Source organism: Stegostoma tigrinum, chromosome 14 (genome assembly GCF_030684315.1).
Source record: "Stegostoma tigrinum isolate sSteTig4 chromosome 14, sSteTig4.hap1, whole genome shotgun sequence".
Classification (NCBI taxonomy): Eukaryota; Metazoa; Chordata; class Chondrichthyes; order Orectolobiformes; family Stegostomatidae; genus Stegostoma; species Stegostoma tigrinum.
The window spans coordinates 58030203-58056912 of NC_081367.1; the positions used below are offsets into that span (position 1 = coordinate 58030203).

General features: G+C 44.2%; 1 protein-coding gene across 1 annotated transcript in view; it reads right to left on the reverse strand.

Annotated features, from left to right (window-relative positions):
- Window positions 1–2181: 2181 nt before the first annotated feature.
- Window positions 2182–26710, reverse strand: part of ghsra (growth hormone secretagogue receptor a) — a 47618-nt gene continuing 23089 nt past the window's right edge. Inside the window, exon 3 of the mRNA XM_048542469.1 lies at window positions 2182–3907. Within this exon, the coding sequence (XP_048398426.1) occupies window positions 3603–3907 (305 nt within the window). The 3' untranslated portion in view covers window positions 2182–3602. The remainder of the gene's footprint in view (window positions 3908–26710) is intronic.

Consider the following 26710-nt stretch of genomic DNA (forward strand, 5'->3'; position numbering starts at 1 on the left):
CATCAAAATAATTTTTACATAGGCATTCCTGCATTCCACATGTACAGTTTAATCCCAGTGCAAGAATGAGAAAAGTGAGTATGTCACTGCAGAGTTAAGGATACTCATAAGACCCTCCGCTTCCTGACATGTGACACTGTGAGTCGTACCTTAAATAAAAATCAACCCAAAAACCAAAGTTGTCCGCTTGCAAATAGTTCTCCACGTAAATCAACATCTGAGTATTAAACCATGAACATCTCCACTAGAGGAAAAGAATAAAAACAGAGCTATGGAGTTAGATTATAGGGGTGTACCCAATTGGCTAACTCTTTGAAGGAGCTACCACAGACAGATGGGCCAAGTTGCCTTTCTTTCATACTCTATGGTCCTATTGTTGGCCTTGGGTAGTAAAGCAAAGTGCAGCGATTATCAGAGAATGACAGAATGGCTACGGCACAGAAGGAGGCTGTTCAGCCCATCACAACGGTGCTGGCTGTCCTAAGGATCTCTCCCACTCTTAACAGCCACCATTGACATGCATTGGACAAATTTACAAGTTGATATTCAAACTGTTTGGTCACATTATGAGCACACCTTCCTTGGCCGTCAAGTCATGGAGTGGGACTTGAACTGGCGCACAGTCAAATAGGCATCCTTCTGCAGCTTCTTAATATTGCATTGGACCTCTGAAAGTGCAGCGCTCCCTCAATACTGCACAATAAAATTTCATCACAGAATTCTGTCTTCAGCTGTGAGATATGAACTGCCATTGCAATACGGTTACCACTGAGCCAAGGATGATGCTATGCTTTTTTTTCTCATTGCGTCCAATTCTGGCCACCCTGCTATGGGAAGGATGTTAATAAACCGGAATGGGTGCAAAACTGATTTACAAGGATGTGACTGAGCCTAGAGGGTTCTATTTATAAGGAGAGGCTGGATAGGCTGGGTCTACTTTCCCTGGAGCATAGGAGTCTGAAGGGTAAACTTACAGAGGTTTATAAAACCATGAGGGGCATAGAAAAGGTGAACAGTCAATAAAAACTGAAAGAACAGTGGATGCTATAAATCAGAGTCAAAAATAGAAATTACTGGCAAAGCTCAGCAGGTCTGGCAGCATCTGTGAAAAGAAATTAGAGTTAGCGTTTTGAGTGCAGTGACCCTCCCACAGAATGGGGGAGGAAGGAAGTGTCACTTGACCCAAAACGTTAACTCTGATTTGCCTCCACAGATACTGCCAGGCCAGCTGAGCTTTTCCAGCAATATCTATTTTTGTCAGTGAATAACTAAGATCTTTTCCCCACAGTAGGGGCGTCCAATACTAGAGGGCATAGGTTACAGCTTTGAGGAGAAAGGCACCTAAGGGGCAACTTTTTCACTCAGTGGGTGATGTGAATATGGAATGAGCTGCCACAGGAAGTGATGGAAGCTGGCACAATTACAATATTTGAAAGGCATTTGGGCAGGTACTTGGATAGGAAAGGTTCAGAGAGATATGGACCAAATGCAGGAAGATGGGATTAAGAAACCTGGTCAACATGGATGTGTTCAGCTGTTTCTGTGCTGTATGGCTTTGTGACACTATGTTGAGCATTTCCACTATTTTCAATTTTGGATTTACCATTTTAATGATGGTGGTGCCACAGTTAACCTGATTGATTGCTCTGATGGGCTAGGAGTTATTGTGGATCCAAGCAAGCCAGCTCAGTCCATCACATTTCCAGAACAGCATGGCAAAGGCTTGATACCTTATCCACTTTGAGTTCTGTTATAGCTTCACACTATCCCTACACTGCCCACTCACCCCAGGTCTCGAATTATCCTCTTGAGGGAGTGTGTAATCCCATCCGAGTTCAATTAGCTGTGAATCATGTTTGTGCTCATTACATAGTTCTTTCACTAAACCAAGGGATTTAAGAGAGGGGTATCACTCACTCTAATCCACAGCCTCATTCGGCTCTCAGGAGTTTATTTAAAGGCTGGAATTTGTCATTATCCCAAAACCAAAAGGCTGCTGGCAAATGTTAGAAATTCTAAGTGTCTTCTCCACTGATAACATAGTGTGGAGCTGGAGGAACATAGCAGGCCAGGCAGCATCAGAGGAGCAGGAAAGCTGATATTTCAGGATGGGTATCTTCTTCTGAAGAAAGGTCCCGACCCTCAACTTTCCTGCCCCTCTGATGCTGCCTGGCCTGCTGAGTTCTTCCAGCTCCACACTGTGTTATCTCTGACTCTAGCATTGACAGTTCTGACTATCTCTGGATGAGTTATCTCCTCCACTGTCTGTGTTTACAGGTCCTCCCATGGATTCCAATTTATCCAACCATACCCTATTATCTCTTGCCTCTCATTAACCTGACTCTCACATCCTCCAACCAATTCAATGGTGTTTGATGATGTTTGCCTTGGCTGACGGATCCAGAACAAAGGGTCAGTGCCACAGGATATGGGGGAGGTGATTTCAAACCAGGGGACATCAAAAGGTATGGGAAGAGTACAGGAGTACGATGTGGAACGTTAGGAAATTTGGCTCTGGTTGATTTGGTGCTGGTAGGTACATCTCCAGAACAATCTGTTATAGGGCAATCTAGCTTTGGGCAACTTGGCTCAGGATATTTAGTGCAAGGGGTTTGACACTGACAATGTCTACATGATTTGGCACCGTAAGATTTGGGTACGGCACAGATGTCCTGCACCAAATTTCCTATCTCTGTGTTGTATCCAAGATTCCATATTTATAAAGCCATCCAAAACCAAAGGACAACAGAATAAAATGGCAACCGGAAATTGCTAGAGAAATGCGGCAGATCTGGGAACATCTGTGGAGAGAGAAAGTGATGTAATGTGTTGAGTCCAATGTGACTCTTTTTCAGATCCAACCTGTCAGGTCTGTTGAGATTTTCCAGCACTTTTTGATTTTATTTAGGATTGGGGCAAGTGAAGTTGAAGGACTTCTGGTTTCCAAAGCACCCTAACACTAAAAGTTTTTCTGACCTCATGTACTTACTGTTGAAGCTGTATTGATAGAGAGTGATTGATGTGTTAATCAATGAATCCATTATTACCATACCATGTGACAATTAGGATGGTAGTGAGTGAGCTTGACGGTCTTTCTGTTACGATGCAGTTCCCATGGTCTCCCTTACTGGTTTAAGACACTTTTCTTGAAACAAAGAAAACAGAAATTGCCTTTGGAAACTCTTCCAGCACACTATGCAGGCTATGAAATCGAGAATTATTTACAACATTCTAAATGGCTTACCACACTACCCTGTTCATTATCTCACAGTAAGTTCAAGTAACCAGTTGACCGGACACCAACATAAATTTATTTCTTTCAGAGCAGCAGCTGAAATATTTATGTGTTTGCATCAAAACAGCAGTCCAATACTTTTTAACTGGATAACCTTGATCTGCAGTCTACACTGAAAGGTGAAAGGGATGCTGAATCCTTTAGAATCGTTTGAATTTTTGTTTGTTGTTTGTCTTGCGGTTAGCAATACAGTGCCCATATCATGCTCCTTCTCACAGGGGCAACACCCCTACAGCCCATGCAGCCAGTGGCTGTGCATGGCTACAAGCAGACATCACAGCCATAACTCTTGGTTGCTCTGCAGTGATCAAGTGCTTATACTGGTCTCTGTCCAGGCTGGGCAGCTTTCGTCCTTTACTGTTGACGGAGTTCTCCTCGGGGCCTTCTTGACATGGAACAGTTTCAGAGCAGCCACCCGGTACTTCTTGGACATGATATTGTAAAGGATGGGATTGATAGCAGCACTCAGATAGAAGAGAACCAAAGAAACCAAGCTACAGTATTGGCTGATCTGGAGCATCTCAAAGGACCCCACCTCTGAGGATTTGGTGAAGAGGTAGCGGCCGACGTGAAATGGCAGCCAGCACAGCACGAAAGAGAACACGACGACAACTGGAAGTGAGCAAGAAACAGAGATTAGTTAGGCATTGCAAAGGTTGAACTCTCCTGAAAGTGATAGAAATAATCTCCAGCAGCATTGTTTTTGGGTAGGCAGACATTCGTACAAGGTCAACAGCTGGAAAAGACAAAGGATCACATATGGTAATCACATATGGTAATCACATATGGTAATCTGCTGCGTCCAGCAAGCTTGGTCATTTTTGGTTTTGATCTTTGATCCTGTTTTCTTCAAATGTACCTCCGTTGCCAGGGCCTTTGTACAAACTGGTTCGACATTTGTGGAGAGACACAAACAATGCTACACAGTACAGAGGAGTGTGCCCTCAACTAACGAAGAGGCAACAGATCACCTTCAACTCAGTAAGCGAGGAGCAGATTATTTGACTTTGGGGATTGTAGTACAAGGGTACACAAATGTGAAAGAATTAATGCTGACAAGTGTCTTAACATCACCAACTATGTCATATGGGCTTAGCGGATGGACAATTTAGAAGCTAAAAGCTGAAGAGCCACCATCAGACCCAATGATCTCTATAATGATGTCTGTTATGTATGTGTAACTTATACCTCAGTGCTGTCATTCAATAAATGGCATCTCGTTTAAGATTACAGTCTCCATTTATTAGTTTACTGGGTTGTTTTTCTCTCCCACATCAGACCTGTTGGAAACAAGCTAGTAGCAGCTACTCTTCCAGATAGCTCAATCTAACATGACCAACCACTGTGAGGATTGATCTTCCAATAGGGATCTGCATTTGTGCAATAATTCAAAATAGCCCTCTGGTGATTATGATACATAACTATCTCTGGAAAGTACCGGTGTCCAAACGGTCTTCCACATTTCCTATTTTATAACAATGAATACTTCAGAAGTAGTTCTTTGGTTTTAACGCCTTTAAGATATTAAGTCATGAGTGCTGCAATAAAAATGTTAATTTGTTTGTGGGTGATGGTTCTGGTTTCAATCCATTCCCCTTCACCCAACTACATCCGTTTCCAGTTCACTGTCGAAGATGGAGCCAGACCATTCACAACTTTGGCCACCTGATTTGATCGAGAGCTGAACTTCTAACCAGACCCTCAATGAGACTGTCTACTTCCACAGCAATCCTATCCTGCTCAGCTGGGGTCCTGCTGCTGCTGAAGCCCGTCTTCATGCTTTTGGCGTTCCTGGACTCAACTTTTACATCGCCTGATGTAACTTCCATCCTCCATAAACTTCAGCTCTTCCCAACTGGACTGCTTCTTTGCCAGTTCACAAGGTCTATTCACAGGTCACCCTGTTGTTGCCAAATTTATATTGACACTCAGTTCTTTTAAAGATCAAATTCATCCCACTTCCACCCCAGCAATTTCCTTACCCCTCATTATCTCTGTGAGTTCCAAAATATGTCCACCCCTGTTATGGCCAATTGCACACTGTGGGGAAACAGTGGTACGATGGTTACTGTGGGGAGACAGCGGTACGATGGTTACTGTGGTGAGACAGTGGGACGATGGTTACTGTGGTGAGACAGTGGGACGATGGTTACTGTGGGGAGACAGCGGTACGATTGTTACTGTGAGGAGACAGCGGTACGATGGTTACTGAGGGGAGACAGTGGTACGATGGTTACTGTGGGGAGACAGCGGTACGATGGTTACTGTGGGGAGACAGCGGTACAATGGTTACTGTGGGGAGACAGTGGTACGATGGTTACTGAGGGGAGACAGTGGTACGATGGTTACTGTGGTGAGACAGTGGTACGATGGTTACTGTGGGGAGACAGCGGTACGATGGTTTCTGTGGGGAGACAGTGGGACGATGGTTACTGTGGGGAGACAGTGGGACGATGGTTACTGTAGGGAGACAGCGGTACGATGGTTACTGTAGGGAGACAGCGGTACGATGGTTACTGTGGGGAGACAGTGGGACGATGGTTACTGTGAGGACACAGAGGTACGATGGTTACTGTGGGGAGACAGTGGGACGATGGTTACTGTGAGGAGACAGCGATACGATGGTTACTGTCGGGAGACAGTGGTACGATGGTTACTGTGGGGCGACAGCTGTACGATGGTTACTGTGGGGAGACAGAGGTACGATGGTTACTGTGAGGAGACAGCGGTACGATGGTTACTGTGGGGAGACAGTGGGACGATGGTTACTGTGGGGAGACAGTGGTACGATGGTTACTGTGGGGAGACAGCGGTACGATGGTTACTGTGAGGAGACAGTGGTACGATGGTTACTGTGGTGAGACAGTGGGACGATGGTTACTGTGGGGAGACAGTGGTACGATGGTTACTGTGGGGAGACAGCGGTACGATGGTTACTGTGAGGAGACAGCGGTACGATGGTTACTGTGGGGAGACAGAGGTACGATGGTTACTGTGGGGAGACAGAGGTACGATGGTTACTGTGGGGAGACAGCGGTACGATGGTTACTGTGAGGAGACAGCGGTACGATGGTTACTGTGGGGAGACAGAGGTACGATGGTTACTGTAGGGAGACAGAGGTACGATGGTTACTGTGGGGAGACAGAGGTACGATGGTTCTGTTGGGAGACAGCGGTACGATGGTTACTGTGAGGAGACAGCGGTACGATGGTTACTGTGGGGAGACAGAGGTACGATGGTTACTGTGGGGAGACAGAGGTACGATGGTTACTGTGGGGAGACAGCGGTACGATGGTTACTGTGAGGAGACAGCGGTACGATGGTTACTGTGGGGAGACAGAGGTACGATGGTTACTGTAGGGAGACAGAGGTACGATGGTTACTGTGTGGAGACAGAGGTACGATGGTTCTGTTGGGAGACAGCAGTACGATCGTTACTGTGGGGAGACAGCGGTACGATGGTTACTGAGGGGAGACAGCGGTACGATGGTTACTGTGGGGAGACAGAGGTACGATGGTTACTGTAGGGAGACAGAGGTACGATGGTTACTGTGAGGAGACAGCGGTACGATGGTTACTGTGGGGAGACAGAGGTACGATGGTTACTGTGGGGAGACAGTGGTACGATGGTTACTGTGGTGAGACAGTGGGACGATGGTTACTGTGGTGAGACAGTGGGACGATGGTTACTGAGGGGAGACAGTGGTACAATGGTTACTGTGGGGAGACAGTGGTACGATGGTTACTGAGGGGAGACAGCGGTACGATGGTTACTGTGGGGAGACAGCGGTACGATGGTTTCTGTGAGGAGACAGTGGGACGATGGTTACTGTGGTGAGACAGTGGGACGATGGTTACTGTAGGGAGACAGTGGTACGATGGTTACTGTGGTGAGACAGTGGTTCGATGGTTACTGTGGGGAGACAGCGGTACGATGGTTACTGTGGGGAGACAGCGGTACGATGGTTTCTGTGAGGAGACAGTGGTACGATGGTTACTGTGGTGAGACAGTGGTTCGATGGTTACTGTGAGGAGACAGCGGTACGATGGTTACTGTGGGGAGACAGCGGTACGATGGTTACTGTGAGGAGACAGCGGTACGATGGTTACTGTAGGGAGACAGCGGTACAATGGTTACTGTGGTGAGACAGCTGTACGATGGTTACTGCGGGGAGACAGCGGTACGATGGTTACTGTGGAGAGACAGCGGTACGCTGGTTAATGTGGGGAGACAGAGGTACGATGGTTACTGTAGGGAGACAGAGGTACGATGGTTACTGTAGGGAGACAGAGTTACGATGGTTACTGTGGGGAGACAGAGGTACGATGGTTACTGTGAGGAGACAGCGGTACGATGGTTACTGTGGGGAGACAGCAGGACGATTGTTACTGTGGGGAGACAGCGGTACGATGGTTACTGTAGGGAGACAGCGGTACGATGGTTACTGTAGGGAGACAGAGGTACGATGGTTACTGTAGGGAGACAGAGGTACGATGGTTACTGTAGGGAGACAGAGTTACGATGGTTACTGTGGGGAGACAGTGGTACGATGGTTACTGTGGGGAGACAGCGGTACAATGGTTACTGTGGGGAGACAGCGGTACGATGGTTACTGTAGGGAGACAGCGGTACGATTGTTACTGTGGTGAGACAGTGGGACGATGGTTACTGTGGGGAGACAGTGGTACGATGGTTTCTGTGGGGAGACAGTGGTACGATGGTTACTGTGGGGAGACAGCGGTACAATGGTTACTGAGGGGAGACAGCGGTACAATGGTTACTGTGGGGAGACAGCGGTACAATGGTTACTGTGGGGAGACAGCGGTACGATGGTTACTGTGGGGAGACAGCGGTACGATGGTTACTGTGGGGAGACAGAGGTACGATGGTTACTGTGGGGAGACAGCGGTACGATGGTTACTGTTGGGAGACAGCGGTACAATGGTTACTGAGGGGAGACAGCGGTACAATGGTTACTGTGGGGAGACAGCGGTACAATGGTTACTGTGGGGAGACAGCGATACGATGGTTACTGTAGGGAGACAGCGGTACGATGGTTACTGTGGGGAGACAGTGGTACGATGGTTACTGAGGGGAGACAGTGGTACGATGGTTACTGTGGGGAGACAGTGGTACGATGGTTACTGTGGGGAGACAGTGGGACGATGGTTACTATGGGGAGACAGTGGTACGATGGTTACTATGGGGAGACAGTGGTACGATGGTTACTGTGGGGAGACAGTGATGTGATAGTTACTATGGGGAGACAGCGATGTGATGGTTACTGTGGGGAGACAGCTGTACGATGGTTACTGTGTGGAGACAGAGGTACGATGGTTCTGTTGGGAGACAGCGGTACGATGGTTACTGTGGGGAGACAGTGGTACGATGGTTACTGTGGGGAGACAATGGTGTGATGGTTACTGCGGAGAGACAGCGGTACGATTCTTACTGTGGGGAGACAGCGGTTCGATGGTTACTGTCGGGGGACAGCGGTACGATGGTGACTGTGGGGAGACAGTGGTACGATGGTTACTGTGAGGAGACAGCTGCACAAAGGTTGCTTTGGGGAGACAATGGTACGATGGTTACTGTGGGGAGACAGCGGTTCGCTGGTTACTGTGGGGAGACAGTGGTACGATAGTTACTGTGGAGAGACAGCGTACGATGGTTACTGTGAGGAGACAGCGGTACAAAGGTTGCTTTGGGGAGACAATGGTACGATGGTTACTGTGGGGAGACAGCGGTACGATGGTTACTGTGGGGAGACAGCGGTACGATGGTTACTGTGGGGAGACAGCTGTACGATGGTTACTGTGAGGAGACAGAGGTACGATAGTTACTGTGGGGAGACAGAGGTACGATAGTTACTGTGGGGAGACAGCTGTACGATGGTTACTGTGGGGAGACGGTGGTCCGATGGTTACTGTGGGGAGACTGTGGTGTGGTGTTTACTGTGGGGAGACAGCGGTACGATGGTTACTGTGGGGAGACAGCGGTACGATAGTTACTGTGGGGAGACAGCGGTACGATAGTTACTGTGGGGAGACAGCGGTACGATAGTTACTGTGGGGAGACAGTGGTACGATGGTTACTGTGGGGAGACAGTGATGTGATAGTTACTATGGGGAGACAGTGGTGTGATGGTTACTGTGGGGAGACAGAGGTCCGATGGTTAATGTTACAATACCAATAACTCTGAAGTTATAAATGTGAATTGAAATTTTTTGCTGAAATGCCCATCTCATGTCCTACAGTGAAGGTGATCCACTGTCCTTACTTGGTCTGGCCTCAATGTGACTCTGGACCCACAGCAATGTGATTACCTCTAACTGTGCTCTAATAGCTTTATCAAGCCACTCAGTTAATGGGAAATTAAGGATGAGCAACATCCATACCTCCTGAAAGAATTTTTACAAAATGCATTTCCTTTCACCCTGTCATTAACAGCTATGGTTTCAGCCAAATGACTCCTCAATTCTGTTCAGCCTTTCATCTTCTACCTTTCCATTAAGACTTTCCCTAAAACTCATCTTTTTTCACCAAGCCTGTAGTCTCCCTCCCAATATCACTTCCTGTTGGGTGGAATTATTTCTCTTTAACTTTATTGTATCGTGGGATGTGGCCATCACAGGCAAGGCCAGCATTTGGTGCTCAACCTTAATTACCCTTGAGCTGAGTGGCTTATCCAGCCACTTTAGAGGGCAATTAAGAGTGAAGTATATTGCTGTAGGGGCGGAGTTACATTTTAGGTCAGACCATGTGGAGATAGTAATTTGTCTTCTTTGAAACACAGCAGGGAATCAGACAGGTCTTTGAAACAAGCAGGGACAGTTTCGCAGTTACCGTTACTCAGTTTTTCCAGTTTTCAATTCTACCAGCGGATATGTTGGAATTAAGCCCATGTCCTCAAAACCTTAGCATGGCTTTCTGGTTTATTAGTCCAAGACAACACTATGAGATTCCCATTGACTGATTACTCAATGGCAAAGTATTTGCTCAGCATGTGCATGGGAAATTCTGTTGTGGTTATGATATAAACCCAAAGATCATAGGAAGAGGAGGAAGCCATGCAGCCCTCACTCCAGCACGTTCCCTCAATCTTTTAGATCATGACCATTTACCTATCACTGCTCAGTATTCCTTAACATCCTTGTCCAACAGAAATGTACACAACTCAAGTCATGGAAGTCCTAGAAAATCACCGGGATCCATGGAAATTTGTGGGAGTGGGTTTCAGATTATCTTAGACCTTTTTTTGGGACAAGTTTGGGGGACTATAAGGCAGTGGCCGAAGTTTTGTTCAGGGTGGCACAGTGGTTAGCACTGCGGCCTCACAGCACCAGGGACCCGGATTTGATTCCAGCTTTAGGCGACTGTATAGAGTTTGCACATTCTCCCTGTGTCTGTGTGGATTTCCTCTAGGTGCTCAGGTCTCCTCCTGCATTCCAAAGATGCGCAGGGTAGATGAATTGGCCATGCTAAATTGCCTGTAGTGTTCAGGGATGGTTAGGTGCGTTTGGCATGGGGAATAGTCCGAGTGGGATGCTGTTCAGAGGAGTGGTGTGGGCTTGTTGGGCTGAATGGCTGTTTCCATACTGTAGGGATTCTATGACAATACTCCTTGAAGTGTATGGCAATGTCCAAATATATTGCATGAGGTTAAGTGAATCGGTCTTTCAGAGAGCTAAAACACGACTGTAGAGCCCCTTCATTTCCAGTTGTTGTTTTAGGGAGATTGCCCCCAACCGTAGAGAGAGAATTCAGGCAGGGCTGCAAGTGAACAGTAGGCTATTTGTTTCTGATTGTCTGTCTCTTCCCAGGGTTCTATCTCACAGAGCCTCCACCTCCGATTTCCCTTCAGCGGACAGACAGCTGCTTTGAACAGGTTGTTTAGAAAACAGCTTCTTTCCCTTCCTGAGAGTGAATCCAGTCCGGCAATTCGTATTTTCACCATGTTGTTGGCATAACCCTTAATCCCAGAGGTGGGGGGGGGGGTGGGTGCGCGGGGGAGCGGGCAGGGTTGGGAATGGCTCTGGAATGCTTTTAACTGGTGCAAGCAAGTAAACACTGCAGCTTACTGGTTTAGATTAATTCCATGATATCTAAAGGATTGAAAAGTTCAACTGCAGACTTTTAGAACAAAGTATACATGGGCAAATTTATCTGCTGTAATCTGCACACACACACACACACATCCAAGACTGTTGAAGTAACCCAAATGATTTTCCATTCGTATTCATAAAAAATGGACTATGAGCTATGAACAAAGTGTACAGCTTGTGTTCTAAACTCCCAGGACAATATCCACATCCAACGTAAACATTTACTACCCTTCCTTCTGTACTTCAACTCAACTGCCCCTGCTGTAGGTAGTGCTCACTTACAACAACTTGTATTTATTTGGCACTTTTTAAACATATAAATACTACAGCCAGGAGTGCTGTTACACGCAACAGAATGTTCTTTTTCCCAGCACTAAATCACCCATGGATTTGTTTTTCATCCGTTAACCACCACCAGTAAATCACCCATGTTTCTACTGATTAACATGCAAACTCTATTAAGGACAATGAAGACAACCAATGGACAGGCTAAATCATAACTGATTTTAAGTGGATCTAAAACCCTTATTGGAGTTTCATATGAGTATCCCTTCACATCATTTGTCACTGAACCACTTAAAAAGAAAGGCAATTGATCAAAAGCTCAGTCAAACAGAGTTCCAAAGGAGCGCCTTAAACTGGAGAAAGAGATTTCCAGGGTTAGGCAGCTGAAGGAACAAGCACCAACAACATGAAATGTTTGTAGCTGGGGGAGCAGGCTGCCACCAGTCCCCCTCCCTTGACTGAGTCTAAAGGGTGCAACAACAAATTGCTGGAAATGCCCATCAGCTCTGGCAGCATCTGTGGAGAGAAATCAGAGTTAAATTTCAGGTCCAGTGACACTTTCTCAGAACTGATGGGAGCTAAGAAAATATGTCAGTTTATATGCAGAAGACAGGGTGGTGGGAAGGGGTTAAGGAGTAAATGATTTGTGGGGATAGAGCCCAAAGAAAGAGAAGGACTGTTGGACAGGCAAAGGAAAGGATAACAATCTGGCTAGGAGGGTGAATGGCTAAGGTAGGTCTGAGGGATGTTGTGTATTTATGCAAGTATGGTGGACTGTCTCTTTAAGAGCCACTTGGCATAATGACATTTAGTATGCTTGCTTTTATTGGTCAGATCTTTGCGTACAGAGGTTGGGACATTATGTTGAGGTTGTACAGGATGTTGGTGAGTCCTCTTCTGGAGAACTACGTGCAGTCTGTTCTTGCTGTTGTAGCAAGGATATCATGAAATTGAAGAGGATTTGGAAAGGAATTACCAGGAAGTTGTCGGGAATGGAAGGGTTGAGTAGAAGGAGAGGCTGGGGCTTTTCTCACTGGAGTACAGAAAGTTGAGAGGTGGCCTTGTAAAATCATGAGGGATATGATAAAGTGAATGGAAGGTATCTTTTCCCTGGGGTGGGGGTTTCAAACCGGGGAGGGGGCTATTCCTAAGGTGATTGGAGATAGGCTTAAACGGACATGAGGGGCAATTTTTTACACAGAGTGTTTCATCTGTGGAATGATCTTCCAGAGGAAGTGCTTGATGCAGGTACAATTACAATGTTTAAAAAATGTTCGGATCAGTGTATGCGTAGGAAATGTTTGGAGGGATATGGGCAAAGCACAGGCAGGTGGGACTAGTTTAGGAGATAGTAGGAACTGCAGATGCTGGAGAATCTGAGATACCAAGGTGTAGAGCTGGGTGAATACAGCAGGCCAAGCAGCATCAGAGGAGCAGGAAGGCTGGCGTTAAAACTTTTTTAACTTTACATACATCGTGTTATACAGGCCCTTTCCATTTACCACAAATGGCTCAAAACTTTGACACTGTGAGACCACATGATAAAAATACACAGAACATCAGCCTCCCCGCTCCTTTGATGCTGCTTGGCCTGCTGTGTTCATCCAGCTCTACACCTTGTTATCTGGGGCTAGTTTAGTTTGCAATCACAGTCAGCGCAGACAGGTTGGACTGAAAAGTCTGCTTCTGTGCTCTATAACTGTATGGCTGTATATCATGAGCCATTTTGGGCAGGAAATAACTCAACCATCTCCATAATAAAGCTTCTTCTCTCCTGGATAATAAAGTGTGAAGCTGGATGATCACAGCAGGCCAAGCAGCATCTCAGGAGCACAAAAGCTGACGGTTTGAGCCTAGACTCCTCCCTGACGAAGGGTCTAGGCCCAAAACATCAGCTTTTGTGCTCCTGAGACGCTGCTTGGCCTGCTGTGTTTATCCAGCTTCACACTTTGTTATCTTGGATTCTCCAGCATCTGCAGTTCCCGTTATCACTGATACAATTTTAACCTCACTGCGAAGCCTCTTCCAGGGATGCCTAACCTGAAGAAGTTACCCTCCTCCCTCCGGACCAACCTCAGGGAATCTCTCTCCCACTGCAACTCTCTTGTAATCTCTTCAGCCTTGAAACTGCTACTGTCCACCTATCTTCTTTTCTCGCCATCTTCGGTCCGCCTCCCCCTCTCTCCCTATTTATTCCAGAACCCTCACCCCATCCCCCTCTCTGATGAAGGGTCTAGGCCCGAAACGTCATCTTTTGTGCTCCTGAGATGCTGCTTGGCCTGCTGTGTTCATCCAGCTTCACACTTTATTATCTTGGATTCTCCAGCATCTGCAGTTCCCATTATCACTCCTTCTCTCCTGGTCCTTCTTGGAACATAATACAAGGAGAAAACTGGCAATGGGGATAAAAATGGAGATCCACAGGGGTAAGCCACTGATTCATCACAAAAAAAATTCACCCCAAGGATGAGGTGAACAATGTACAGGAAGCTCACCATGTTTTCCACCCTAAAGAACACCTGTAAGTAACAAATCTCCTACACTGAAGGAAATATCTTGAGCGAAGGGTGTAGACTCGCAAAGAAAAAGGCAGTCTCAAGAATACCTTGTTTTAAATAAGAAGTGAAGTAAAGTTAAAACTTTTTTAACTTTATATGCATCATGCTATATAGGCCCTTTGCATTTACCACATATGGCTCAAAACTTTGTCACTGTGGGACCGCATGATAAAAATACATAGAACTTGAACTCCTGTACAGACAGATTCCATTATTCTGGTCAAGCTAATAAAATTGACGCAGACTATAATCATCTCTGTGTTCCTAAGTATTATACAGGCAATATTCTTTTCACAGCCAAAGATGCTGGGTTCCAAAACATATGGAGGAATACTAGGAATCCTACTGAAACATTTTTCACCAAAACCATTGGCAATTGCTGAAAGGGTCAAATTTCACAAACATAGCCAGTGTGTGATGACGTGGCTATCTCCAAGTTTGTAGCAATTCTAAAGATGCAGAATTCTGCAAACTTGAGACAACTGAAATGAAACTGACTGGTGTGTCGTTTAAGATGTGAACCAATCCCGAGAGATTTCTGACAGAAAGGAACGTAGACTTAAAGAAAGTACCAGAAGTTGCTGTCTCAGTGGAACTAGCAGCTAAGGAGGCTCAACGGCTGAGGTCAAATATTTGAGCTCACATATCGGCAGCTGAGAGATGAGCAACAACTCAGGCCTGAAACTGCCATCATTGTGCAGAAACAGGTGACACAGCAGCAAATTTCTGGAATAAAGAAGCTGCAGATAGAAACTGAGGCAATACATGGGCACATCAAATGTGTGTGTGTGAGGAAGAAACACAAACAACTTACAGTAAAATTACAGAGAAGGAAGAGTAGGAAGAAAAGGTACATGACACAAAAAGGACGTGAGATAAACCCGAACTTTCCTTCCGAGTAACCAGAAGGCAAAGTACAGGACTAATGGTGAGATTCTTAGCAGTGCAGATGAGCAGAGAGATCTTGGTGTCCATGTACACAGATCCTTGAAAGTTGCCATCCAGGTTGACAGGGCTGTTAAGAAGACATACCGTGTTTTAGCTTTTATTAATAGAGGGATCGAGTTCCGGTACCATGAGGTTATGGTGAAGCTGTACAAAACTCTGGTGTCGCCGCACTTGGAGTATTGTGTACAGTTCTGGTCACTGCATTATAAGAAGGATGTGGAAGCTTTGGAAAGGGTGCAGAGGAGATTTACTAGGATGCTGCCTGGTATGGAGGGAAAGTCTTACGAGGAAAGGCTGAGGGACTTGAGGCTGTTTTCATTAGAGAGAAGAAGGTTGAGAGGTGACTTAATAGAAACATATAAAATAATCAGAGGGTTAGATAGGGTGGATAGGGAGACCCTTTTTCCTAGGATGGTGGTGGCAAGCACAAGGGGGCATTGCTTTAAATTGAGGGGTGAAAGATATAGGACAGATGTCAGAGGTAGTTTCTTTACTCAGAGAGTAGTAAGGAAATGGAACGCTTTGCCTGCAATGGTAGTAGATTCGCCAACTTTAGATACATTTAAGTCGTCATTGGATAAGCATATGGACGTACATGGAATAGTGTAGGTTAGATGGGCTTCGGATCGGTATGACAGGTCAGCACAACATCGAGAGCCGAAGGGCCTGTACTGTGCTGTAATGTTCTATGTTCTATGTTCTATGTTACTAAGCTCACTGACCATTGCTGACAACACCAACTGATATTGTCTCACTCCCTTACTGAATGACAAACAGTAAGAGCAGAGATTTTTGTTATTCACTTGTGGGTTGGCCAGCATCTATTGCCAGTCTTTAGTTGCCCATTAGAATGTTTCGTTGAGCTGCCTTCTTGAGCTGCTGCAGTGTATGTGTTGTAGGTTGATCCACAATCCCTTTGAGGTGGGGTGGGGGGTAGAGAATTCCAAGATTTTGACCCAGCAGCAATGAAAGAACGGTGATATATTTGCAAGTCAAGATGGTGAGTGACTTGGAGGGGAATATGCTGGTGATGGTGTTCCATGCATCTACTGTCTTTGCCCTTCTAGAAGGAAATGGCTTGTGCATTTGGAAGGTGCTGTCTAAGGATCTTTGGTGAATTTCTGCAGTGCGTCTTGTAAATAGTACACACTACTGCTACTGAGAGTTGGTAGTGGAGGGGTTGGATGTGGTGTCAGTCCAAAGAGATATACCCAAGGACAGAACAATAATGGGGCATCTTACTTTGTAAGCTTACAAGCAGTGGGAAAAATTAACAGACATCTGAGGTGCACTGTCAGCCACACATGTAATGATGTCATCTGGAACAGCTTGCCTACTGGCTGTTTTTTATATGGTTGTAAATATTATGAATGTTTTCATTGCAGAACCTTCTGATGTAAAGATGAAGGTATGTTGTGTATTTCTATAAATATGGTGGACTGGCACGTTAAGAGTCCAATCATGTGACATAATAGTGGCATCATCATTTGTGTCAGGCCGGAAGGAACTTAATCTAACCTGGCTACCTGCAGAGTGAATATCTCTTTAAAAATAACTGCTGTTTAATGCTTTGGCCTCCTGATCCTTCTAGGAACATAACAAGGGACTAGTTAGCTTACACTGGCAAAGGATCAAACACCAGTGAGGAGTCTTAACAAGAAGACAATCTTGTCTGAACAAGATATGGTCTATTGCAAAGATAGCAACTACAGACATGTTCCATTAATATGTTAGATATTGTTACTAAGGGTGTGGGGAGACCCGGGTGAGAGCCTACATTGTTCCTCCTTATCCTCATTCAAACCAGCATGATATCATCAGACTGGATGAAGCTGACTGTAGTTTCCAATATTGATCTTTTCAGAGCCCATTACCTCATTCAACAAAAATTCAAATGATGAATTGACAAGTGGCCAGAATGAAAGGATTCCCCAGAATCACAGTTCCAAATAAGATTATCAATTTGGGAGGCATGGGACTATGAAAAGACTTCAGCTCAGGAAGGGATTGTTACTCCTACTTATCAGCAATGATTCCCACTGGAAAGCCTCTATGGGTTGTGCTTGTGTTTGTGTGTATGAGAAAGTGAGCAGCTGAATGAATGACGTAGATGAATTTGGGAAAATAATTGTGTGTCTGAGTGTAAGAATAAATGAATATTTGACTCTAGATTTGTGTGTGTATATGTGAGAGTGGGGGAATATGTGTGCACAGGATTGACAGTGAGAGTGTATGTGTGACAGCATGTCTCAGTAGTGTGTGTGTGAGTGCATGCAAATTGAGTATGGGGGTGTCTGTGCGAATTTTGTGTGTCTGCACGTGTGTGTGTGTTTTTGTTTTCAGGGCATTTTTTCTCAGAGACAGTTATTTGCTTTGTTTTTCTTGTCTGGCTATGTGAGTTCAGGACAGCTCAGCACGGTAACACCTTCCTGGTTGGCTCTTGGACAAGTGATTACGGTCTTGCATCCAAACAATGGAAGAGAAGATGCAGGCCTGCAAAGAGAAAGCACTTCAGTCTCTCTGTCCCTCTTGTCAGGAGTTGGAATTGCAAATTGCAAATCTCCGAGGAGTTGGTCTCACTCTCCATTTTCTTGTGAATGGCACTCTGTAAAACCCCTTTTTGAAGGGAAGAAAGGTAAAAAGAAAACCCCTTCAGAGATACTGAAAGGGAAAAACCTCAACCAGTGAGTGAAAGACTGAGAATCAGTGTATCTCCAACCTCCGGTATTTTGCAAGGACGAGGCAACAAGTGAAATAAAACAAGCTTTTGATGTTGGTGACCTGCACTGATCCCAGAATGGTGTTGCTTTAATGATGGTCCTTCACTACCTGTAATATGCGTGGCTTGTCTTGTCTTTCTGTGTGTCTGTTTGTATGTGCATGGAATTTTTAAAAAGGAGTAGAATTTAAGATTTAGATTTATAAATTAAAATTCATCTTTCTTGCTACCATTTATAAACAGCTTGATTGCAAGAAATAATTATTTTCCTGTTGATGAAAAGCTGAGTGTGCATATTCTTTTAAACTGAATTATGCAGGTAAAGTAGGCAATTTGGTGGTTTGATCAGAGTTTCTTATTTGTGATGACTCCAGAAATTTGATTTGATTTCAGTGCACTACCTTCAGTGAACTATACAGTAAATGGAAAAGTCCTGGGGAAAATTGATGAACAGAGAGATCTGGGTGTTCAGGTCCATTGTTCCCTGAAGGTGACAATGCAGATCAATAGGGTGGTCAAGAAGGCACATGGCATGCTTTCCTTCACTGGGCGGGGTATTGAGTACAAGAGTTGGCAGGTCATATTACAGTTGTATAGGACTTTGGTTCAGCCACATTTGGAGTACTGTGTGCAGTTCTGGTCGCCACATTACCAAAAGGATGTGGATGCTTTGGAGAGGGTGCAGAGGAGGTTCACCAGGATGTTGCCTGGTATGGAAGGTGCTAGCTATGAAGAGAGGTTGAGTAGATTAGGATTATTTTCATTAGAAAGATGGAGATTGAGGGGGAGCATGATTGAGGTCTACAAAATCATGAGGGGTATAGATAGGGTGGATAGCAAAAAGCTTTTTCCCCAGAGTGGGGGACTCAATTACTAGAGGTCATGAGTTCAAAGTGAGAGGAGGAAAGTTTAAGGGAGATATGCGTGGAAAGTTCTTTACACAGAGGGTGGTGGGTGCCTGGAACGTGTCGCCATCGGAGGTGGTAGACGCAGACACATTAGCGTCTTTTAAGATATATTTGGACAGCTACATGGATGGGCAGGGAGCAAATGGACACAGACCCTTAGAAAATAGATGACAGGATAGACAGAGGATCTTGATCGGCGCAGGCTTGGAGGACTGAAGGGCCTGTTCCTGTGCTGTAATTTTCTTTGTTCTTTGTTCTCTTTGTACCTCAGTGTGAGTGCAAATGTGCATTGTTTGAATGAGTGTGTGTAGATAAATGAATGTGTGAGGGAGTATGTGTGAGTGTGTGTGCATGAATGTGAGTAAGTATGTTTTTAAGTGTATCTGTAAGGGCATTTGTCAGTGCAAGTATGTTTGTGGGTATGTGTAGGTGTGAGTGAGTATGTGTGAACATATCTCTGTGCGTGAAGGTACGTGTTTGAGAGTGTGTACAGTTGGGAACGTGAGTATGTTTGAGTGCATTACTGTGAGTACGAATGATTTTGTTTCACTGTATCAGTCTCTGTGTGTGAATGTGAATCATATTTTCAAGAGTTTTAATGTGGTCCGTGTCTATGTGAGACAGTGTGAGTGATGGTGTCTATGTGTACATCTGTGAGTGAGTATGTTTATGTGTATCTGTATGGATATGTAGAGTTGGCCTGATGATGGGATCAGGGCCTATTACATTGAGAATGGAAGAGTTTATACCGAATATTTCTTGCTGCCACATGTCTATTGTGTAACTGTTTGTGAAAGTTTGCAGGTAACCTTTTAGCCATTGCCAATTAAAGAATTAAGCTCATTCGATTTCATTTTAAAGAGAAAATTAGATTAATTAAAAATGACTCCGAACCATAGAGTTTAATAATTGTGCTCTAGCTGCCAGTACACAGATGGTGATAAATAGGTTTTCAGTGCTGCATAAACTTAGGCTTAATTAAATTGACTAGACCCTTTACAAGCTGTTGTATCTGACAGGGCTAATCCTGATTAAATATCTCCCATACAGTATAGACTTCGTCTGTTTAAAATATCTCCAACATCTACTCTGACTGCACAGTTCCTTTCCAAGAACAGAAGGAAAAGCAAGAGGGGACCTGGATGGACTTTAACAGTTGTTCCTGGACAGTTTGCGGGTAGTGATGTGGACTGGCAGCGAGCTGTCACCACTTGGGAATGTGACTGGTAATCCCACAGACAACACAATCCATGTTGGCATCGCTGAAAGGGAAAACAGAGATTGGCATTTATATCTTGCTATACACAACCACTGGACATCTCAAAGCCTAGCCACTTCTGTCAAGCAGAAAACATAGCAACCAACTTGGGCACAAAACAACAATGTGATAATGATCAAATCATCCGAACTTTTTGTGACATTAGTTGAGGGATGAGTAGTGACTAGAATAAACCAAGTTACATTGTGAATATACAAAGTAAGAGCAGATGTGGACCATTCATTAATTTGTCTGGTTTCAAATTCTATATTTCCACGAATTCTCCCAATAATTTTAATTCACTCCACTAACAAGAATTTATCTATCTCTCCCTTAAAAATATTAAATGATCCTCATCGCCAATGAGACAAAAGGTTCCAAAGTCACAAAGTCCTCTGACAGAGGAAAAACACAGCAATCCTAATTTTTAAAGCTGTGTCCCCTGGACTCACACGCAGCACGACGCACCACTTCCACATCCACCTTGTCAAGACCATTTACAGTCTTTATTTTTAAAAACAACAACCTTTTCAGAGAGGTTATGACTTAACACTGGAGCACATGGGATTTGAACTTAGCCTTTCTGGTTCAGGGATAGGAACAGGTTCATTGCACCACAAAGATCCTGGTGTTCAGGGCCTTCTATTTTTGTTTATTCATGGGATGAGGGTGTCTCTGGCTAGGCAGCATTTATTGCTCATCCTTAATTGCCCAGAGGGCAGTTAAGAGTCAACTGCATGGCTGTGGCATCAGAGATAATGGGAACTGCAGATGTTGGAGAATCCAAGATAATAAAGTGTGAAGCTGGATGAACACAGCAGGCCAAGCAGCATCTCAGGTGTGCTCCTGAGATGCTGCTTCGCCTGCTGTGTTCATCCAGCTTCACACTTTATTATATTGCATGGCTGTGGGTCTGGAGTTACATGTAGGCCAGACCAGGTAACGACAGTAGTTTCCTTCCCCAAAGGATGTTAGTGAACCAGATGAGATTTTCCTGACAATCGGCAATGGACTCACAGATTCATCATCAGATTCTTAATTCCAGATATTTGTTGAATTCAAATCCATCTGCTGTGGTGGGATTCAAACCCAGGTGCCCAGAAGTTATCTGGGTATCTGGATTAACAGTCCAGTGATAATGCCATTAGACCATTGCCTCCCCCATATACTTCACCCAACTCATCCATCACTCTTTCCAATTGCAGTCTGTTTAATCTTTCCTCTTAAGATAACCCATTCATTCTGGCTCTCAATCGAGTATACTTCCTCCAAACCACCTCCTATTCATTTACATCCTTCCTTAAATAATTGCAAAATCTGCACACAGTATTCACAATGTGGTCACACAAATGCCTTGTATCACTGAAGCATAAATCCTTACAGTTATGTTCAATTCCTCTTTTGATATAAGATAGCATCCCACTCGTCTTCTTAATTACTCGTGAAGTTGCATGTAGTTGCAACCTTCTGTGACTCCTGCACTGAAAAGCCTAGAACCCTCTGCACCTCGGACTTCTGAAGTTGTTCTCTATTAAAATAATACCCTGCTTTTTTATTTGTCCTGCCAAAGCACACACCTTCAAGCTTTCCCACAGTGTACTCCATCTGCCAGACTGTTTTCTGCACACAGTCAATTTATTTGTCTGCATGCTTCATATATTTGTCTCCCAACAGATATTCTGCACCTATTTTGGTGTCATCTTTAAATTTAGCCTCATCTTGCATTCACTCTGCTCATCTAAGTTCTGCTTTGAGGTCATAACAGTGGGAATTGTTTACAAACATATGAATCTGGAGCATAAGTAGGCTGTTCAGCTCACAAATTTGCTCCACATTTCGATAAGATAGTGACTGGTCTGAATGTAACCTGAAATCAGCATCCTGATAACCTTTCAATGCTTTGTTTAATAAGAATCTATCGACATCTGCCTTAAAATTATTCAAGAACTCTGTTTCCACCACCTTTTCAGGAGGAGAGTTTTTAATGGTTTATTTATTGTCCGCTCATAATTGACACTTAATCTGAGTGATTTGGTAAGGCCATTTCCGATAGCAATTAATGGTTATGACATCATGGTAAGAAAAAAAATTGGCCTAATCCCTTCACACAGAGAGTGTTGTGCATGTGGAATGCGCTGCCGGCAGTGATAGTGGAGTTAGATACTTTAGAGACTGTTAAGCGACTCTAGGATAGGGATCTGGAGGATATTAAAATATGGGCTATGCAGGGTAGTTTGATCTTAGTAGGATAGTAAGTTGGCACAACATCATGGGCTGAAGGGCCTGTGCTGTGCTGTACTGATCTATGTTCTATGTTTAAATGGTCAGTTCCTAATTTTTAAACCGTAATCCTTGTTCTAGATTCTCCAATGAGGGGAAATATCCTCCACATCCACACTGTCAAGGGTATATCCATTCCAGGAGTTGAATGCCTCAGGTTAATGTCTGATATGTAAGGCACTGGCCATTACTTCCCATTTGCCTCTCAGGGCTGGTACCAAAGGAACGGAGAATTCCAAATTCAAAACAGGGTTTACAGATAAGTTCAGCAACTATCTGGTCAGACAGTTTGACCACACTTTGGGGAAACTTTTAGAAACAGTAATCAAAATTTGGGCAGATGCAGGTTAATGAAGGAGAGCCACCATGGGTTTGTGAAGGGCAAGTCATGTTTAACTTAGCTGCTTAAGTTTTTTTTCTGATAAAGTAACACGGAGGATGAAAGCAATTAATGTTTTTGTTTTATTTACTTGTGGGATGTGTGTGTTGCTGGTGTAATGAGGTTTGCCAGATAGACCTCATAGAATATGAGTGCCCTGATTGGATCTGATAATCTGGTCTCATCAGGGAGCCCAGGCTGACAGATATAAACAGGAATATGAGACATCCTGTTCACTCTGAGAGCTGGCTCTGACTGGATCAGTGTCAATCAGTGTAAATAAAGGCTGACTTGGTGATGGGCTACTGGCCTCTGTGGAGTTATTTCAGCTGGCTGAGCCAACATTTATTGTCCACCCATAATTGACCCTTAATATGGGTGGCTCGGTCAGGCCATTTCTGATGGCAATTAAAATTCAACCACATTCTGGTGGGTCAGAAATCACATTTAGGTCAAATGAGGTAACAGTGGCATTTTCCTTCTATGAAGGCTATCAGTGAATTAGATGGGTTTTTACCACAATGGACAGTATTTTTGTAGTCACCATGAGTCCAGCATTCTTCATCAGAGATTTTCAACTGAAGTCAAATTTCTCCATCTGTTGTAGTAGTTTTCGAACTCATGTTCCCAGTATGGTTAGCTTGGGATTCTGGATTAGTAGTTCAGTGGCATAACCACTTTGGTGTATATAGACTTCCAAACTAATTTGATATAGTGTCATACAACAGAATTGTCAGCAAAGTTAGAATTAATGGAACAAAACAGGCCATGGAAACATTAATCCAAAACTGGCTGAGTAACAGGAAACTGAGAGAAGTGGTTCACAGTTACTTTTCAGACTTGAGAAAGATTTGTAATGGAGTTTCCTAGGAATTGGCACTGGGGCCCCTGCCATTCCTGATCTTTAATATTAATCACCTAGGCCATTCTGTACAGGGCATAATTTCAGACTGTGCTAATGATACGAAACTTGGAAGCATTCTGATCTTGAGGAAGACAGTGTAGAGCTTCAAAAAGGATATAAATATTTTGGTGGAATGGGAGGACAAGTATTAGATTGAATTTAAAGTAGAGGAGTGTGAAGTGATTCATTTGATTAGGAAAAACCAGAGAGGCAACATAAAATAAAGGTTACAATTCTAAAGAAGATATGCGAGGCTTTGAGATTTCAGACAGTTTTTGAGTACAATTTAGCTGCAACTGATGGTCCACTGTGCCTCATGATTGCCCAATCTTGAGTTGCTAGATCTGTTTGAAGCCTATCCCATTTAGCATGGTGATAGTTCCACAAAACAAAATGCATGGTATCCTCATGTGAAGATGGTCTCCATAGGACTGTGATGTGGTCACTCTTACTTATACCATCAAGGTCAGACATTTGTACAACTGGCAGATATGTGAAGAACAGGTCAAGCACATTCCTCCTCTTGTTGATGCCCCTACCTCCTCCCGCAGATCTAGTCTGGAGCAATGTCCCTTCGGACTTGACCAGCATTGGTCAGTAGTGGTACTGCTGAGCTAATCTTGGTGATGGCCATTGAGATTTCAAGCCAAACAGCGTACAATAAACCCTCTAATTGCAGAAACTCTTCCGAGCAGTCTCCACCTTGGATTGGTACTGATTCATCAGCCGTCAGGAAGGAGGGTGGGGCCTAAAGTAGGTGGTAATCAGCAGGAGGTTCCCAGTATGACCCGATGCCATGGGATTCCACAGTCTCTGTTGAGGACTGCCGGGGCAACTCCCTCCTACCTATGTGCTGCCATCTCCGCTGGGTTTGTCCTGTCGGTGGGAGATGGTGGTAGTGATGTCTGCAAGATTGGCCATTTGGCCCATCATGTCAATTTTATCTCTTTGAAAGAAACTGTTGAATTAGTCCAGCTCCCCTTCCCTCAAGGATTTCTATGTGACCAATACCCAATGATATCTTCCACTGGAAGACTGATGCAGGAGTTGTATTGCAGACTGTTGTTGCTTTATTCAGCATACATGATTGAAAACCCACATGAGAGTAATAGCTGTTCGTAGGTAGAATGGGAGACCTGTCAGAAGTTATGTAGCAAAGATGGGAGTGGAGGCAAAATGACAAGTTAAAAGAAATAAAGAGAATTTGAAATGATTCATGGTGGGGAAGGAATCTTCCTCAAAAACAATCATTAAAATTTACAGAAAGCTATAGGAGTCAAAAAAGAAAAATTGAGAAACAATTCTTGAGAGCAAAACAAGATTTGGCCACGTTGTAAGTAGTTTTAGAAAAGAATAGTCTCTGCATGCAAAGGTAGGAAGACAGACTGAAGTGAAAGTCATGGTGACCTTTTAATTAAGTCTTTCTCTCTGGTATTTGCAGTTGAAGTATCCAGGATCTTGTCTAATCCAATAATTGAGTTGTCAGAGAATTCTTCAAAGAATCATAGAAACAGAGATTAGTGGGGAAGCAGTTAGTAAAGAAAAGGGGGGCAAAATGCTTAAGGAGGACTTATAAAGGTGAATTTTTTTTCCCCAATGAGCCCATGCAGCAAAGGTCACAGTTTAAAGGTGCTCGGTGTCTCAGCGGAACTGGAAGTGTGGAATAAAACTAACCCGAACCTCAACCTGGAAAGGGCAAATCTGCACCATCAGTGCAAACAAAATGTGGGACACACATGCTCTGTGCATCTTATTACAACACAGGAACAGTAAGAAGGCATTCATAGAATCTTAGAATCATACTGTATGGAAGATAATCTATGGTGTTCTGCCAAAAAGACTCATTAAATGTACCCTAGTCCTATTTTCCAGCATGAAGCTTGAAGTTATGACTTCCATAAGACCATAAGACATAGGAGTGGAAGTAAGGCCATTCAGCCCATCCAGTCCACTCCGCCATTTAAATCATTTCAACCCCACCTCCCTGCATTCTCCCCATAGCCCTTGATTCCTTGTGAGATCAAGAATTTAATTTCAAGAATTTAACTTCAATCCTCAAACAAATACTTTTTAAAGGTTGTGAGACTACATGCCTCAACTACCCTTCCAGTCTGTGCATTCCATACCCACTGGATGTAAAATGCTTTCCTCAAATGTCCTCCTGCCTTTCACCTTTAAATGCCCCTCCAGGCCAGTCCTTCACTGATTTAGTTCCTGGTTAATCCGAACTCCATTTACATAGAAACACAGAAAATTGCAGGAGAGATAGTAGGAACTGCAGATGCTGGAGAATCGGCGATAACAAGGTGTAGAGCTGGATGAACACAGCAGGCCAGGCAGCATCAGAGGAGCAGGAAAGCTGGCGTTTCAGGTCTGGGTCCTTCTTCAGAAACATAGCAGGAGGAGTTGGCCATGGCCCATTAAGCCTGTTCCACCATTCATTATGATCATGGCTGATTGTCCAACTCAATAGCCTGTTCCTGCTTTCCTCCCTTATCCTTTGATCCCTTTAGCTCCAAATATTATATCCAACTTCTTCTTGAAATCATACAATTTTTTCCTCTCAACCGCTTTCAGTGGGAATGAATTCCACTGGCTCACCACTCTCTGCATGAAGAAATTTCTCTTCATCTCTGTCCTAAATGACTTACCCTGTATCCTTAGAGTATGAGCCCCTGGCCTATCTTTGCTCCACGTTTGATTTTTCACTCAATGAACCAATTCAGTTATTGGGAGAGAGATTATTGAAAATGTTTTTGACTGCATCTTGCAATTGGGGTTAACTCAAATGTTTGTGTAGCCACTTGTGAGAAAATTGGTTGAAAGTCAATGCCAGTCCAGACAGTATCCACAAAACACACAGAGGGCTGAATGGCCTCCTTCTGTTCATATGAACAAAAACCCATCCGAAGGGTAAAGAATCTCCCAGGAACACAGAACTTTCCTAAGGGAGGAGAAACTTCGAGGGTAATATTCCCATGAAACTCAAAAGGTTAAGCGATGATCAGATAAAAATTTGCAAAATAATAAGGGGAATTGCACTGGTTGCAGAGTGTAGAATGAGAGAAA